Source organism: Pempheris klunzingeri, chromosome 7, assembly GCF_042242105.1.
Source record: "Pempheris klunzingeri isolate RE-2024b chromosome 7, fPemKlu1.hap1, whole genome shotgun sequence".
In the NCBI taxonomy this organism is placed as follows: Eukaryota; Metazoa; Chordata; class Actinopteri; order Acropomatiformes; family Pempheridae; genus Pempheris; species Pempheris klunzingeri.
This window is the reverse complement of record NC_092018.1, coordinates 16,885,536-16,904,223: the sequence shown is the minus strand read 5'-3', so window position 1 is coordinate 16,904,223 and position 18,688 is coordinate 16,885,536. Positions and strand designations below refer to the sequence as shown.

The 18,688-nt window shown below is 44.1% G+C and overlaps 1 protein-coding gene across 1 annotated transcript; it reads left to right on the top strand.

Moving 5' to 3' along the window:
* The first annotated feature begins 956 nt into the window (after nt 1-956).
* On the top strand, nt 957-9,204 carry nr2f1a (nuclear receptor subfamily 2, group F, member 1a). Its single transcript, XM_070834053.1, has 3 exons — nt 957-2,127; nt 3,559-4,086; nt 8,013-9,204. The coding sequence occupies exons 1-3, from the start codon at nt 1,695-1,697 to the stop codon at nt 8,285-8,287; spliced, it is 1,236 nt and encodes a 411-aa protein (XP_070690154.1). The 5' UTR covers nt 957-1,694; the 3' UTR covers nt 8,288-9,204.
* The last annotated feature ends 9,484 nt before the right edge of the window (nt 9,205-18,688 follow it).

Below are 18,688 nucleotides of genomic sequence, written 5' to 3'. Positions count from 1 at the left end.
GCTGGACCCAGACATATCATTTTGAAACTTTGGGGAATTTCAGAGCCAGAGTGCCCCTTTCGCCGCTGCTGCGCACAGTTTTTGGTTTATTTGTCGTGCGTAAAAGCTTTGTCCCTCCTTGCCTTTACCCCGCGTTTTCTGCTATTCTATTCAGGGTTTCTTCCTCTTTTTGGTGACAATAGACGGCCCATACTAATCAGGTTTCAAAGTAAATAGCAGCGCGGGGCGAGCTCAATGTAAATTGTGCCTGTCAGAGCCCCCCAGCCCCTCCAGCCGTAGATGGCAACGCTGCAAAAAATATCCACCCGAGACATCAGTCAGTTCAGTGTTCAGTGTGGAAATCTTGGATTTAGCAAAACAGGAGACAGATTCTGCCATCGGGGCGAGATGTTTCCACTTGTTTCCAATGCCAATCGACCCTTCACTGTAAATTTGATTACATCGACTGTTTTTTCCCCCCTCATAAGGAATCTCCCCGTCTGTTCCGCCTCACTTCAAGCTATTTACTCCTTGAAAATGTACAAACGTCTAAAACTGCGGCTGGAAACAAGCGGAATTGTGTAAACTGCACTTGCGTCTTTTTCTACTGTGTTTTCAGAGAAAAATAACATTTTAAGACTTGAACACGAGACCGAGTGAATTATCGAGATGGACATTTTTTGCAGTGAATGAACGGAGGGGGACTCTAACCAATGGAGAGAAAGAGAGGGCTTGGCTATAACCTTAGCCTCCCATTTTCTCTCTCTCCCTATCTCCCCCCTCTCCTCCTCTCCTCCTCCTCTATGCGGGGCTCTGGCCAGTCAGTCGCCTTTGATTATCAGTCTCCAGCAGCCCCTCTCTTGGCTCCTTGACATGAGCACCATATAAGGCGCAGCGATCTCCATAGAAACGTGTCAGTTTCAATAGTAGTGTCAAAGTTCACTATATACAGACATTCGCGCAGATCCCCCGTTTCGGAAACATTGCTCTGCTGGTCCTCTCGTTTAAGCGCATTCATTTTTGGGTCTCTCCTTCTTCTTGCATATTCTATTAGTTGTTGGTGTTGGTCTTCTTTTTTATCTTTTCTCTTCGTATCTCCATTCCTCCTGCTGGAGAGAGGTGAAACTATACATGGGCACTTCATTCGGCGACGCGGTTTTCTTTCGCTGCTGGGCGAGATGATGAGGTTTATTTAAGAACATAGATGTAAAAATCCGGCTCTTCAATTTTTCCTCCCCTCCTGTACGGCGAAGACGGGAGTGTAAAGGAGCAAGGGGAAGAAAAGAGAAAGGAATTTATCTCCGCAGCACTTTGGATCGCGTTTCTTTCCAGCAAAAGGTTTTTTTTTTTACTCGTTCCTGCGTCCATGTGAATCGCTCCTGCCTTTCCTTTGTGGCTATTTTATAACAAACTGCAATTTGTTACGTCTGGACTCGGGTTTTCCTACAAGATTAGGGATTCCTGAATGGCTGACTGCAATTTACCTTGGAACTGGCCTCCCGATACTTGCATATCCTGATCGGGTGCCTATTCAATCGCCCTCCTGTATTTTGAATGTATTGATCGCGTTCTGCTCCCCTTCTTACCCCATATGAGATTGCGTGCTCCGATTTGACTTTGCACTGCCCCGTCTTTTGAGAGCTCGTTTTTTTCTCCCTTTCGCTTCATAAACACCGGCGATCATTTCGCTTTATAGCACTTTCCGGGGCCGAGATATGGCAATGGTAGTTAGCGTCTGGAGAGATCCGCAGGAAGACGTGGCCGGAGGACCTCCGAGCGGCCCCAACCCAGCAGCGCAGCCGGCGAGGGAGCAGCAGCAGGCGGCGTCAGCGGCGCCGCACACGCCGCAGACCCCCAGCCAGCCGGGACCCCCGTCCACACCGGGGACCGCCGGGGACAAGGGGAGTCAAAATTCTGGACAGAGTCAGCAGCATATTGAATGTGTGGTTTGCGGAGACAAATCGAGCGGCAAACACTATGGCCAGTTCACCTGCGAGGGATGCAAAAGTTTCTTCAAGAGGAGTGTACGGAGGAACTTAACATACTCATGTCGTGCCAATAGGAACTGTCCCATTGACCAGCACCACCGAAATCAGTGCCAATACTGCCGGCTGAAGAAATGTTTAAAAGTGGGAATGCGGCGGGAAGGTGAATATTATATTTTAAAGCCCACTCATGATTACTCATCCTAGTAGCAGCCGAACAGAGCTGCCATGTTGCATTAAGGTCATAGACTATATAGCTGGGCATACTGCAGTCTCCATCCATGTTTTTTTAGGGATGTTTGCATGAGTGATTAGTCTTTCTGCTTATGTGAGAGAGGGCTAAAAGGCCAGTGCAGCCACAGCAGCTAGGCTTGTGAATGCAGGTCGCCTGAACAAAGCGGCTCGTCTAGCTGACCATTTTATTTTGTTTATCATGCAGTCTGAATTGTGCTATTATCAAGCAAAGGACTCAGATCCAACAGGCCCATTTTACGTAGGGGTTTTAGAGCAGGAGAGGGGATGATGTGTGTATGTGTGTGCCTGTACGTCTTGTCTGTCTGTCTGTCTGTCTGTGTGTTTGTCTCTGTGTGCGTGTGTGTGTGTGTGCAGTGTGTGTGTGTGTGTGAGGGAGCAGTGTGCAAGGCAAATGGTCCCTTCCATAAGTATGTGCAGCTTACTAATTTATAATTGTACAGTGGGGTTTGCTGGCCGTGTGTGTGAATGTAAAATGAACACACTACAAACCCACGTCTCTCTCGAGCCCCTTATGCTGACTAGACAGCTCAGACACACTGAATAATGCCGCTGAAGTTGTTCATGGCTCATTGTTTTGCCTGGTGCATTACAGGCCGTATAACTTTCCTCTCTATATGTCTAATCCCAGTTCGTGCAAACATCCCTCCTTCTAAATCTACTATTTGCAGCTCAAACTGAAAGCCCACGTATAGTGTTCACTCAGTTACATTAATATTTTATTTTTAATACTAAACAGTGGCTGAATTCCTTTTATTCACAGCTAGCCGTTTGATGTGGCTTAAATGTGTAAATGTTATTGCATTCACCAGTAATTATCAATCGTATTTGTAATGTGGTTTGGCCAAAATTAATAATTATTAATATAAGCAAAAAAAAAACACATAAGTATAAAGGCAAAGCCATACAAGCAGGCTACTGCATGTGATGTGCAATTACGCCATGAAATACTGGCAAGAGTAAAACTGTTCAAATGCACTTTTGGATGAAGAGAAAATATGTGTGTATGTTGTGTAGAAGTGATTAATTTTACACAGAGCCCATGTAGCGTGCATCCATAAATACAGACGTACACAGTGTGAGGGTTGAGGGACGCAGCACATCTGTTTTGATGCGATGCTTATGTTGTCGATAGAATAATCTCTGGAATATTATAGTCTTACAACCAGCACACACGAGTCGATATGTTTTGAAAAGCGTGCTGAATTTTGAATTCAGTGCATGCCGTTTCAGTGAGGAGACACACACACTAGCTGTAGCTCGCCTGATGGTTGTAATACTCATGAACAATGTTTGTCAGTCCTGGATGCACATTTCCTCTTTTTCTCTCTCTTTTTGTTAGCGGTTCAGCGAGGACGAATGCCTCCAACCCAGCCCAACCCAGGCCAGTACGCGCTGACGAACGGGGACCCTCTGAATGGCCACTGCTATCTGTCCGGATACATCTCGTTATTGCTGCGGGCCGAGCCTTACCCGACGTCCCGGTACGGGAGCCAGTGCATGCAGCCCAACAATATCATGGGCATCGAGAACATCTGCGAGCTGGCGGCTCGTTTGCTCTTCAGCGCCGTGGAGTGGGCGAGAAACATCCCTTTCTTTCCCGACCTGCAGATCACCGACCAGGTGTCCCTTCTCAGGCTGACGTGGAGCGAGTTGTTTGTGCTTAACGCGGCCCAGTGCTCCATGCCTCTGCATGTGGCCCCTCTGCTCGCCGCGGCGGGCCTCCACGCCTCCCCGATGTCCGCGGACCGAGTCGTGGCTTTCATGGATCACATCCGGATCTTCCAGGAGCAAGTGGAGAAGCTTAAGACCCTGCACGTAGACTCGGCAGAGTACAGCTGCCTCAAGGCCATCGTGCTTTTTACATCAGGTGGGTGTCCGACATGTCACATAGGAACATGTCTGTGATCAGATGAGGCCTAGCTGCACTACTGTTATGGGAGCGAGGCGAAACACTGTGCGACCAAGAATATGGCTGTCAAGCGTAGGCTGGTCACAAATCTGAGTTTACGAGATGTTTGTGCAGCGATGGAATAGCTATTTTGTCAACAGCTTGCTACATATCTACTTACATGCATTCCCATGTCAGTTGTAGCCGCAGCACAAGACGTGTAAACAAATCCAGATTGAGTGAGCGCGTCAAGTTCTTTCACTCAGGTCAATACTTAGAAAAAAATAAAATAATTGATTTAGTTGACAATCTCCTATATGTGAATATTTTATAATTGTTGAGGTTAAACTTTTTTTTTTTTGCACACGTCTGAGCCGAGACCGAGATTGCAGTTCGCGTCCTTAAATTTTGGAACAGGTGTCAAATAATTGAGCGTAAAGATGAAATAGTCTATCACTGGCTGATATATGACAGCTGACGCATTTATGAGTGTTGGTGCATGCTTTTATCCTTGTTTTGCGTGCACAAACACATGTCTTGGGGGTGCAGGAAATAATCCTTTGCAGACTGAGATCAAAAAAGCTGATGGAAGTTGACTCACATGTCAGTGCGTCGCTCCTGTAGGACACAGAGCTGCACTGCTGTGTACATTGTTTGTAGATTAATCCTGGCCTACCTATTCATTTTCTTAGGTACTGGGGATAGTTTCTCTTGTCGCACACGCTCTGAAAAGCCATCAGCTGCAATTTCCAAAAGTAACCTACATTGTTGATAGCTTAATTGATGGCTGACTGGGGCAAGGTCCTAAAGGTCCTCATTTACTCTCGGTGCGTAATTCAGCTGCTATTTTGGAGTTGGTTGTGTACGCTTGGTGCCATTAGGCCTGTTATGTGAAGGAGTCTGCTGATGAGAGGAAGGGAAGGGAAAGTCTAAACTCACTCACAGGCCCCAAACTACTTCTGAACTTACCTCAAAGTTTTGACCTCGTTGTCTCGTATTTGGCTCATTACAAAATTCTGTAACACGGTTCCTCACGTCCTATAATTGGACACGTTCGTGATAAAATATTCAGTTTTACTGTGGTTTTCACATTTGGATTTATATTGAAATAATTCCCGCTTTCAATATCCCTAGAAAGCGTTACAATTCCATTTTATATTGAGTGGTTACACTTGTCTTCTGTAGCATAATTAAATAATTATTATTCAGTATTTATTTACCATCACAGATATGCACAACTGCATATATACACATTACCGTTGCTGTTTTTATATTATATTATATTATATTATATTATATTATATTATATTATATTATATTATATTGTTGCTAAATTCTCACATACTATATTAAAATGCCATGCAGTGTGCATTGAGTATTAATAAGATGTATATAACCAGCATCTAAATTCTCTAAAGTCTAAGTTTGAGTGTGTCACCAAACTTGTAAATATGAACTCAGAGGTTGTATTCCAAGTCTCTAAACCTCCTTCAGCATTCAGTTTTCCTTTTCTGGCGAACACGACATTACCACATAGGTTTTCCTACAGTTAGAGGACGCTCTATTTTTTTTAATATATTTTTGGAGCCATAATAAGTACTTTTCAGTTTGGGGGTTTGGCAGCTTGGTTAATTTGACACGCCAAATTTTGAAGACATACTGAGAGGTAAATATATGTTTTTACACAAATAAATACGTATTTTGCCCCAGTGACCGTACTTAACTAATGTGACATCCTGTTAGATTCGCTTTACCGTGTACACTGGCACATTTGACCACATTTTCCTATTGCACGGCGTTTCAGCAATTCACCCAGATCACCCAGAGAAACTTCATACACGCATTAACATCCAGCTTGTTTTGTAACAGATCATTTAGTTAGGTTGATAGGCTACAACTGGTGTTGGCTATAACAAGTCATGTGGCACTTCGCCAAGACCAGCGTGGATTGTTTGCCTTTAATAACACCAGACTTGTCAGTATTTGATGCATAAATAATGGTGGCCAGGCTAAACTATTTCACCACAGTTCAGGATCATTGTCTGACATGAACTCCTTATCCACATGTGCACACTGCAGTGTGTGCTTTTGCTAACCTACCACAGAAATAGTCGTTTGCGAATCTGGAAGCTATCTGCTCCCATGTCCCAGTCTATTGGGGTAGTGGGGTGCAGGGTTGCAGGCAGGCCTAATGGAGAACTATGGGATCTCTTTGACCAGCTTTCTCTTGACGCATACGTTCAGCTGCAGACTATTCCCTGCAATGCTTTCAGCTCCCCACCTCGCTGCGTTGCAGCAGCGTTCACCCCAAGTATTTCTATTTTACCAGAAATTTCCAAATGTAATTAATTTCAATCGTATTGATTTCTGTAGATTTGAAAAGGGACACTCAGCGTTAATCCAAGGAGATTTGCATACATGGGGCTCTCACCGGCCGGACTAAGGTCACAGTAAATCACCCCGAGATCTCAGCGTTGCCCCTGAGTTCACAAGGTTATTGTGTCTGGCCATAGTGAGTTATAGCACTGAGAAATCACGAATAGGCTTAAAAGCCTCTGTCCGACGTTTAATGTATTAGTGCTTGAAAACTAAAGCTGTCTTCCCTGTGTAGTCTCCACAGAAGCACAGCTCAATACAGAATCTTTTAAGGACAGCCTAGACTCCATGTGGGACCATATATGCCCGCGGTTATGCTGCTTGCGTTTACAGCAGTTTATAAGCAGTAGAACACGCATGCACGGGTTATGTGGAAAACAGACCTCTTTATAACAGGATAAAACATCGCACGACACTAACAAGCCTTATATTCTTTTGTCCACGCTGAAGCGTGGCTGCACGGGGCTGCAGGAGCCACCAGTGAGCACCAAAGCGCACGCCTCTCCTGCGTCTGTGCACAGGCTCATTTTCTGACATTTTATGTCACTTCTGCGTGACTATTGACTTCACCTCCTCTAATAAATTTGATTGCTTCCAGCGGCCTGTCCTATAGGCTCCATCGAAAAACAGGCCAAGGGTGGTCTATGGAGAGAAGAGCGGCGAAATGACTTAACAGCTTACTGCAGAGTAATTAGGTCACATTACATCCAGTGTAATTTCAGATTCATCACTGCCGTTTATGTTTCCTTATACTTCAGTCCCCAGAGTCCAGACATCAAGAGCAGCGACCTTTGGGTCCATAGCCTACCTTTCGCCTTTGCTCCATTCCCCCACCAGCTCCTCCTCTGCCCTCCACAAACCCGTTTTCGTGACATTTAACTCTATATTCTTGTTGATTGTTGTAAGAGCAGGCAGAGATATCCTCCACTGAGTTGTGCATCTCCTACTCCAGCAGCAAGCCCCTTGTTTATTCTGTATGACAGTCCCACTCGCTCAGTGTGATGTAGCATGTTTGGGCAGTGTGTTTGCTCATTCCACTTTGTCAATAACACGTAAAGGCTGATGTTGAATGATAACCAGAGTGCTTTTGCAGGACATAAATTGAGTATGGCAAGGTGTGCACTTGCCAAAGCTTAAGCCCACGGGAGGCTAAAATTGGCCATGTGGTTTTTGTGTCCATATTCTGTAGAGAAAATATCAGGAGAATTTGTCAGCAATGCAGTTTGAGTTCTTCAATTTCAAATAATTAGAATGGGGGGAAAAAAACGAAAAAAGAAGTGGTGTGTGCGTTTAATAGCAGTGTTTCTATGAGCTGCGTGTGTGTGTCTCTGCACACACTTGGTGACCTTAGAGATATTTTGATAATACATTTCAGCCAACAGTTATTGTTTCACTTGTTCCTCGAAATGTTGAAGTTTAACAGCAAAGCAGCCTCAGATTCAGAGACTTCTCCCCCTGCATGTTGTACCTTTGGGGTTTTGGAGACGTGACGAGCCTAACCACAGTGTTTTTTGGTGTGTGTTTCTCAGACGCTTGCGGCCTGTCGGATGCTGCTCACATCGAGAGCCTACAGGAGAAATCCCAGTGCGCCCTGGAGGAGTACGTGAGGAGCCAGTACCCGAACCAGCCCAGCCGCTTTGGGAAGCTCCTGCTGCGGCTGCCCTCGCTGCGCACCGTCTCATCGTCGGTAATCGAGCAGCTGTTCTTCGTCCGCTTGGTAGGTAAAACTCCTATTGAAACCCTCATCAGGGATATGCTATTATCCGGGAGCAGCTTCAACTGGCCTTACATGTCCATCCAATGATCCTTATATGAAAGTGGAAAAAAGAGAGGAAAAAAAGGACCAAAATTCAGCACCCCTCACCCCATCCTCCTCCAAGAAGACTATATATAGGACCTTTTCTGAGAAACTTGGAAGACATTACTTTTTTTCTGTCTTCTGGGACTGATATGGAATACATTATGTACAGAAAAATATTGGAACTGGACTTTACACCTGTGTAAATCCACCCTCATCTTCAAGAACAATACTCTTCATTTTGTAAAATACTAGTCTTTATTTTCCTTTTTTTGTAAAAAATACAAATAAAATGAAAAACATCATATGCGCAGTAAGAAAAAAAGAATCAAGACTTAGCGGGAAAATAATGTTTCCAAGCAATTATAAGAATTGTCCTGTGTCTATGTACCTCTCTGTTTTGTATTTTTTCTGGTTCTAAACCAGGGTTTCTGTGATTCTATACTAATAATTTTTTGATATAACCTTTTGCTTCTTATAATGAGTGCGATATATGTTGTCGAAGCTATGTTCTCCAAGAATTAAAATTGAAGTGAGAATTTAAAAACAGAAAAATAAAGAAATTTAGACAAATAAGAAACAGTCTAATCGCTATGACAATATCACCACTGATGGTTGAACTTTTTTCCCAATTGATACGATGGACCTGCAACAGCAGCAAACTGACCTCCAGGACATTTTTACTGAGAGGACGTCTGGGGCGCCTTTCCCCGGGCCATGAGTGCGTGTGGAGTCGATCATCAGTCAAAGAGGAGAGACATGAAAATCAAAAGCACTTTTAATATATCATTTCAAATACATTTTGTTTGTTTCGTCTTGAAAATTTTCATTGTTTCTTGAATTTTATTGGTTGTTGCCTTCAATTTGCTTACTCCATGATGCAGCTTTTTGCAGAAGGGTCGGTTGATGAAGTTGTGTGATGGTGACTGTACTATTAAAAAAAGAAATAGGCAACGATGTCTCATTCTCAAGCATTTTCCTGGAAGCAAATGTCAAGGTGCTGGGTTTATTTTAAACCATCTGAGGGAATCTGGTGTCTCTGTGCGCTCCTGGTTTTCTATAAGAAAAGCAGCCCACAGTTACTGAGTCACTGCCCTGCATTGCCTTATACTGAAACATATAATTCTGAATACACTGTTTGCCTCTATTACACCTACCAGTGAAAACGAGGTGATACACGGGATTAAGTGTGGTAATTACACAATGGGCGCATACCTTACATTTTAACAGACCCACTGGCATAACTGGCAATGCGAGCACAAAGGAGGGAGGCTATACGTGAGGAACTACAGCCCTGAGCTCTCTGCCAGCCTGTGAGCGCATTAATGTTTAATATTTTTCCCAGACAGCAAGGAAAGCCTGCGCACCACACAGAGCCACCTCCATCCTACCTCCTGTGGCTTAATCAAGGTGATTCTTCACAAACCAAACAATATTCCCCTCTCCCCCGTTCTTAAAAACTCTGCCTTGATAGTGCATGCCTCAATATTGATGTGGGCGTCATTTGGCAAAAGGGTTAGGCCCCGCTGCAAAGCTGCTGTGATATGCGTGATCAATCTGGAAAATGTATTTTACAGCATGTAAGCCAGTCGATAGGAACACCGAGTGTGATGCATTGTGTGGGAATAGAGAGAGAGAGGGGGAGAGAGAGAGAGGGAGAGAGAGACTAAGGAGCCGGTGCAGAGACAAATGAGAGGGGAAACGTGTGAGAAAGAAGACAAGTGTGTGTGTGTGTGTGTGTGTGTGTGTGTGTGTGTGTGTGTGTGTGTGTGTGTGTGTGTGTGTGTGTGTGTGTGTGTGTGTGTGTGTGAAGGAGACAGAGAGATGTGGCTTGGTTTGCCTGATACATTCAGAATGTAATGAGTACATCGATAAGTCCTCAATGTGTTAGATGGGTTACATAGAGTTTCTGTCCTTGCATTGGTGTCTCTCTCTCTCTCTCTCTCTCTCTCTCTCTCTCTCTCTTTCTCTCTGTACGTGCGCTCCCTCTGTTTTTTTGTCTCCACATACTCCACAAATGACACAGGAAGCCCAGTTCTGGACCCTCGCTGTCATTACTGCGTTACACTCACACCTGGAGTGATAAAATGTGATAAATTGGAAGGCGTTATGAAGAAGAAAATGGGGTTTCGGTGTGACAATTATTACATTTGCCTGTTACCCCCCCCCCCCCCCTCCCCCTCCCTCCTCTTCATCATCAGACGTGTTGCTTGTGTGCCATATTGCTCACATCTTCGTGCGCAGACTGGCAGTGATGAGGGACAGGAGGACAGGAGATGAACTGCATGTAGCACGTTGCAATGTCTGAATTCGGTATCGCCGTATTTGTTATCTGCCTTATAGGACTGGGGGGAGGGGTGTTTGTGCCACTGCTTTATTTGTTTGAATCGCCCGTGTCGTCCAAAGGCCACAATATCCAGGTATTAATTAGTTCGCGCGCATGCTGGAATGATGCTATAGGCTGTGCTTTAAGTTGTCCTCAAGTGCTCCCTCACAGGGACACACTGTTCATTCTCATGATTAATGTCTGTTCAGGCATATTGTACCTATTAGCTTCCAATCGACCTGTCTGTAGCACTTGGTCAGTTGTCAGGCGCTCTGTCGTTGAATAAGCTACTGTACAAACACTAATGTGATATTTCTTCACGTTTGGTCGTTGTGTCCTTGTTGTGGACGTGATTCTCCCGGTGCTTTCGAGCAGGTGAAAGGGGGGGGGGCTTTCCTCTTTCCTCTCAGCTCTATGCTGGGGCACAATGTGCTGAATTTAACCAAAAATTAACTATAGACACACAAAACCAACAACCACTTAAAAACAGCCTTAAAAACAGACAATTACCGAAGCGCTGGAAGTGTTTAGCGTGTTTAACTTTAACTGGTGTTTTTAATAATCCAAAGGATCGTTTCCTGGATGGAGAAGAAGGTTGCATGTCAGGTTAAATGTTTGTTTTTCAAGGAGAATGAGTATGGCTTCACCATGGCCATCAACACCGTCCAGGTCGTTTTTGTTTTATGTAGCTCTGGACTAAATTGTTTGCTGGGTTATTAAACGCAGCTTTCAGCTGGTTGTCTCCACATAATGTATTCTAAATCCCTCTAGAGTAACTATCTTTTATCCTCTTGCTGAGAGCATTTGGTTATACAATTGTTACACTACAGGCTATATAAAACAATAGTTCAAAAACAGATGAAATGGTGGCATGTGTTCCTAATTAACGTTTCTGTAAAGGCAATACAGGCAAAACACACGAGGGCTCTAGGAAAAGTGATATTTTCTGTTTAAGCTGTGGGCCATTTTTGACTCTCTGGCTTTGACACAAGCTCAAATTAGTATATTATGCAACACTTCAAATATTGAAATAATAAGCTTCAAATATCAGCTACATTTCCATGAATTTCCTACCAGACGTTTATCATCAAATTTCTTATCCTCTGCTGTGATGACGGCATTATTAATACTGATATTCAATTAAACAAAAGGAGAGGAGAAGGTACAAAGTGCACTCAGAGACAAGTAAAGGCACTGTCAGATTGGACTAGCTGCGGTGGGTAAGGGAGATGGATATGTGGCACACTATGGGCCCCATTTGTGTCTCTGTAATTTCGGAAACTCCGGTTACCAAAGTGTTACTACGAAATGAGTTAAATAACCATTTACCTTTGTCTGGTTTCATTCATCAAACCACAAGTGGAGGACTCCTAACACGGGGGGCTATTTGTTTGCTTTACACAAGCAGCTGGGTGCGATTTCACGTTTGAGATATCTGTCTGAAAGCGAAACATTTATTATCCTAAGTTGTCAGCGAACCTATTTCTCCAAAGCCCTCAATGCAAGCCAATGGTTTTATGCAGCAGTGGAAATGTCCTATTGGCGTTACACGTCACTTCATTTCACTTATGGTAGCCTAGTTTCCCCGGTCACATTTGACAAATACTGTTGTTTGAGACAATAACAATTTCCAAATAGCGGCTCCGTGTATGAATGGGAGGCCCTCTGAAGTATGACACGGCTTATTTCTCATATTGTCTTGTGCTTTAAGATGATGACAACACGGGACAACAAGTGCTTCGCCTTGTCTACCACGCACCTCGTTCACGCACGCTTGCAAAATGGCTGGGAACGGCACGGTGAGGACAAATGTCCAAAATTAAATGGATTCCCGAGAGACGTCTGCGCTATATCTCAGCAAACAGCCCGAGTTTCTTGTTGTATTGACTGTACACAGTCAGTGCAGAGAGGCATATCTTATGATTACAGTGTGCTGCTCTGAGATCTGTCCGCAGACCTCACAGGCAACCTTTAAGCCATGGATCAAATCCAGCCCTACGGGGTATAAAATATCCCTAGTTGTGAATGTAACATAAGGGGACGCCTCCCGGGGACGCCTCCTCGCGCCCGTGTGTGCGTGCATGTGTGTGTGTGTGGTGCACGCAAGTTTGTCAGGATTGTCAAAACTGTGTGTAGGCAATGGTAGGCTCTTCATATATGTGTGAGGTCTTTCTGTATGAATGTGTGCAGGCGCGTTCTTTGCATGCCCGTGCGTAAAAGCGTGTATCCACCAGCGTGCGTACGCGTGTGTGTGCGCGCGCTGCTGGCCGAGGGAGAGGGAGAGAGAAGGAGAGAGAGAGAGAGAGAGAGAGAGAGAGAGAGAGTTGGTGGTTGTGAGAAAGCCCGGATCGCTGTGTAAGCGGATCCCTTTGTGTTGATTTAGGAAGACGTTTGCTGTATATAACGTTCAAGGCTGATAATATCATTGCCTGGCCAGATAAATAAAGCATTGGCCAAAACCATCGGGTCAGCTATCGATCCGCTTTTTCTCCCTGAGAGAGGGGTGGGTGGGGGGGAAGGGGTGGTGGTGGTGGTGGTGGTGGACAGGAGGAGGAGGGGGGGTTGAGAAAGAGAAGGAGAAAAAAAGGGAGAGAGACCTCACTCATTAGCATTCCACAGCCATGGACTAAACGCTGACAACTAACAGAGATATCCAGCTCTACACCACTGCATGCGTTTTCCCCCCTTTGTCTTCTTCCCCTGGCCCTTCATTTCCAGCGGACAGATCTCTCGTCACAGCCAACACATTTTTATTTATGCCTTCTCCACTCTTTTTGCACGAATGGACCCCGCGCACAAGAGAGAAAACCTTCCAGTAAAGCAGAGAAGAAAAAAAAAAAAAAAAGAAGGGGGGAGTGATGTTGTAAAAGCTGTACAGAAGTGACAGCGCTAAGCACACTGGCTTTACTTGGGAGAGATACAATTGTGTGTGACTTGACAAAATAGACGTGGGAGACGTTTTAAATCGCAACCTTAACTGCTATTATTTAGATATTTGAGGATTAAAAAAAAAAAAAAATCTACAGCCTGTCTGCTTCATTATAGAAGGTAAATGATGATCGTTTTATTTCCAATTCCACAGTAGGTCACTATGTTTCCACTTTGGACGCTTGGTTCCATTTAGTGTCACAATGGCAGAATATGTTTTACCTTTAAAACGCTCGTCCAGTAGTTTCCTACTAAAAGTTTTTATTTGGACTTACTATTTACAACATAATTTGTGGGCTACAATTAAACATGCAGTACAAAACAGTAAATTCAAAATCTGTGAGCCTTGATTTCTTTACATTCATACACAAATGATTTGTAATTATGATATTTTAGGAAGTAAAATATACTTCACGTTTGAATGGATGAATTCGAACTTTAAAGATGTGAGTTTTGTGTGAGTGATACAGGGACTACTAATGACACGATTTGGACAAGCTCCTTTTTTTCAAATGACTATATCTTAATACGCGTTCAAGTCTTGCCCAACAATGACAGCTGTTCATCTGATAGTAACTTCTTTCCAAGTTTTCTCCCCTCCCACCCCGGGGCCCCCGGTCTCTGTCTTGCTTTGTTGTTTTAAAATATGCATGTCTCTCCGGAATGCCAGTCACGGGTCCAAACTTTGTGTGTCCCAACCTCCCACATGATGAAATGATCCTTTTAAAGCGGGCTCAATATGTCTCAATCTGCACTCCTCTTCCCTCTCTAAAGCTTCTGGGTTCGGGACACAGCCCAGAAATATATCAATTAAAGCGCACCAGCACAGACTTTTTAGCACTGAGGAAGAAGAGGCTGGATCAAGTCAAGCTCTGTCAACGACGGATGGATGAAGATTCACGGCAGGAAAAGGGAAAAAAAAAAAAAAGAAAGTAAGACTCATTTTGACGCTCTCTCTCTCTCCCTCTGTCTCTCCTTCTCCTCCTCTCTTTCCTCTGTGTGTGTGTGTGTGTGTGTGTGTGTCTTTTGCACAGTGTTCTTGTGTGTTCCTCGGACTGAAACGGATAAAGCCAGGGGGAGTGGGTGAGAAAGAGAGAGAGAGAGAAGTGTGAGAGAAAGGGGAGGAGGGATATATACGTAAAAGGTGAAAGAGGATGGACGTGTGTCTATGTTTGTGTGCGTGTGTCCGCATATATGCGTGTGTGTGTGTGTGTGTGCGTGTGCGTGTGCATGTGCTTGTCACATCAAGAAATTAATCAGCGCGTGGCATTAAACTCCAAAAGTGCAAGTTTTCTCACTGGTGCACTGTGGATGTGGGCTACGGTATAGAGACCAGTGTTTACATGAATGGAGGTGTTTACTTGCGTGTCTGTGAGCGCGTGTGTGTGTGTGTGTGTGTGTGTGTGCACTTATAAATGCTGTGCGAAATAAATCACACTAGCAGGGGGAAAAAAAAAAAAAAGAGACCCGGATGGACGGAAAGGAAATGCTTGGTTTTAAAGGGGAAAAGCGTGAATCGGATGTAACAGAGCGTTTGCAGCTCAAGAGGAACTTCTAATTCATTCTGTCAAGTTTGGGAGGATGTGTGGATGTTTGTCAGCCACCAGAAAAGACAAAAGCCACTTAAATCATAACGAGCGCCACAGCGCGCGTAATAACTAGCTGTTGAGTTGGTGAAACTTCGGGGAAAGTTGGGAGCTGCAGCCAGATAACCTGTTGCTTATGGTTCAAACATAACAGCAACCTCACCGCTGTGATGACATCCCACGAGCCCTGCAGCGTTACATCCCATAATAATCCACCCTCTGCAAAAATGTAAACAGACCAACACTGGGAGTCGTTGGGAGATGTGCACAAACAAAGTGAATTTAATTACTGTGTTCATTTATTAAATTCAGATACGTTTTAATAGACATCCCCACAGTCTGATTATGTCAACATATGGGAGGCCATGCAGCAAGGCCCGGGCTTACATACCTGATAACGCCTGGGCTTTTCAGCAATATTTACGGCTTCTCTTTCTAATACACTCCAGATGGTGTGTGACTGTGCCACCGCAGTCAGCGAGCTCCTCAATTTTTACTCAGCAGCATTTTGTTGCAATTACATCAATGCTGAGACAGAATTTATTGGTGACCCATTTTCGCTGCATTATATGCAAATATTTAAAAAATAATATAAAAGAAAGGGAATAGTGAGAGGGAAAAAAAAAAGTTTGGGCTACTAGTAAGCTCTGCTTTATTTGCACATGAAGGTTTTTTTTCTTTTTTAAACTGCTCTGAAGTTTACTTTTAAGATAAAAAAAAAAAAAAATCAAAAGGAGAAAAAAAAACTCATTAAAGTATAGGGCTCAAATGGTGCCCACTTCATGGTTTGATGGATTAATATGTTATGAAGACAAAACACACAGGCCGCATTCATGCCTGACCAATCTTTGTTGTAGCCTGTGCGGTTTTTTTTTTTCAGCCGGTCACTCAGGCAGAATAATGCTTGTAAAGATATAATCCACTGAGCCCATACCCTCTGTAGTCCTTTGCTATATTATCCACTGACAATAGATTGGCAAGCTTTTCAGCAGGTATCCAACCTCTCCACTAAACACATGTGAATGTCAGTTGCCAAGGATGTGGCTAATAGACTAATTCCGTTTATATTTTATTACTATACCAGGTTTACTGTGACATGGTAAAAGCCTGTGTGTCTGCGGCAGAATAATTCATTCTTTTTTTTTTTCTGTATGCAGAATAAAATTGTTATTCGAAAACAACAGTAAAAAATAGAATCGTACAGAATCTATCTATCTATCTATCTATCTATCTATCTATCTATCTATCTATCTATCTATCTATCTATCTATCTATCTATCTATAATAATGTTGTGTTGTGGGTTGTTTTACAGTTAAAGCTGCTGCTCCCTGTGTTTACCTGGATTGCTCAGAGAGGCTGCTGTAGGTCTATTATGATTGACTGAGACGATGCATTGAAGGGTATTTTTCATCTATGCCACGGGGAACCGCTCCTTACAGTGGGTTTCCCATTGACTCCCTTTAGTCTCCATGGCTGGTGCTCTCTCCCCCTCTCTCTCAACCTCTCTCTCTCCCTCTCTCTCTCCCTCAACCACCTCAGAGGACATGCGGCATGTTGATAAATACATGTCTTTTTTCCGTCTTACTCAGCACCATCCATCACATTTGTATGTCCATGTTGCACTGTTGTGCTTAAGGGAGGGGGGGGGGGTGCTAGTAGTCGCGCAGAAACACACTCTAAATCGTCAACAAGGGATGCATTGCTCTTTGTACATACTAAATAATTACTTGATCACTCGCGCAGTGTCCTGGTTGTGTTAACGTGCACTGTGAATTGTCTGAAGTCGGGCGATGCCAGGGTTTTGCTGTGTGGAGATTTAGAAGTGGTCTTTTGCTGTGCTCCGTGGGTTAATAACCTCTTCACGCACTATAACCACTGTGTTTTGATCCTAGTAATACGTTGGATAGAGCATTTCTCTGGCTTGCCCACGGCTTGGACCACTCTACAGAAGACCAGTCGCCCTGTGGTTGCAAACTCTTTGTGGCCCCACATACTGCCGCTGTGATTATAGAAGTGCCTCCTCTCCCTTGTTAAAGGAGCAAAGCTCTAATCTAGCCTCTGTGTCGCCCCCAAAGCCAGCGTGCTAGAGTGAAAATGTGCGTGCGTGTGCGGGGAAGAGTGAGTGGGGGTCGATCGGAGCGAGAGAAGAGGGGAAGGGTAGGGTGGGAGAGAGGGAGAGCAAAAAGGAGGAGGGGGGGGGGGGTTAACGGAGTGGCCCTTTCCTTCTTTTGAGTGACACGACCCCTCTCCTCTCTTCAAAGGCCACGCAGAAATAACCGCATCTCATTTGAATGGCGATTTTCTTGGTGGTATTTCACTGCCAATATTTCTGGAATGGGAATGTGTATTTTTTTTTTTTCCCCTGCAATATTGAATTCGGGGATGGTTCTGGTGGCGGGGTATTCAATATTCCCATCTCTCCACATGCAGCATTCTGCAGCCAGTGTGGTATTTTGTCCATGACTACACCACCAACACCACCCCCTCCACTCCTGCACACCCCACCCTGTCCAAATTCATTTGCATCCGCTGATGATATCAGTAAAGAATTGCTGGCACCGTATGAGGCAGGGTGGGGGGAGAAGGCTTATTTGGATAAAACTGGACCGCAGAGTGGACACGGCCCTAAAGGTCAGTCGCCCATTCATGTCAAGGTGGCAGGGGGTGTGTGTGTTGGGGGGGTCGGCATGGGATTGCCAAAGAGGCTTATTTGAAAGCCGGCGTATATTTGAGGCAAGGGAATGAAAAGGAGTGGACCACAAAGCTCGTCATACTTCAAATACGCCCCGTCACATCTTCACTCTTTCCTCTCCGTGCAGGCGGCGGGTATATAAGGAAGGTGGGGTCTCAGCTCTGTGGCATGGCCCTGCAGAACATGCAGCAGAAAATAAAACATGTGGACGACAAGGTGGATCACAGAGGTTTTAGGTGTACAAAAGAAGGGCTTTCCAAGGTTCTCCTTTAGTGGTTCCCTCTGATTAGTGCAAATAAAATACGGGATTAATTCAAATGAGGAGGCCAGTGTGGTTGTCAGAGAGTTCCTTTAATGCTGCTGATGTGGAGCATTTCATGTAATCTCGCGGGGTTGTTTACAGCACCATAATGATGAGGAGATAGAAAACCTTTCTGAAAGGATTCTTTATAGCACCAAAATAGGGCTTTGCCATGGAGCAAGCCTATCATTTTCTGATTACTAGGCGGTATGCTACAATTTTGATAATAGTGCAGAATGTCAAGGATTTACTTCTGAGGAGGAAAAATACAAAAAAAAGAAAGAAAAGAAAAGTATGAATAAAATGGTATATGTATGCAGTGAAGGCTACTGCAACTGAGTGACACACTGAGCGCCATGCAGTGTTCTTATACATGTAAAACACACACACACACACACACACACAGGCAGTATGTCGTAGTAATATGTGAAATGCTTGTTATATATATATATATATATATATATATATATATTTCTATACAAGGATTATCTCATTTTATGTAACTCTCAGTTTGCTAAATGTAATAAATCACCAATGACCAGATGTTGATTACAGTCAGTCTCCTCACCACAG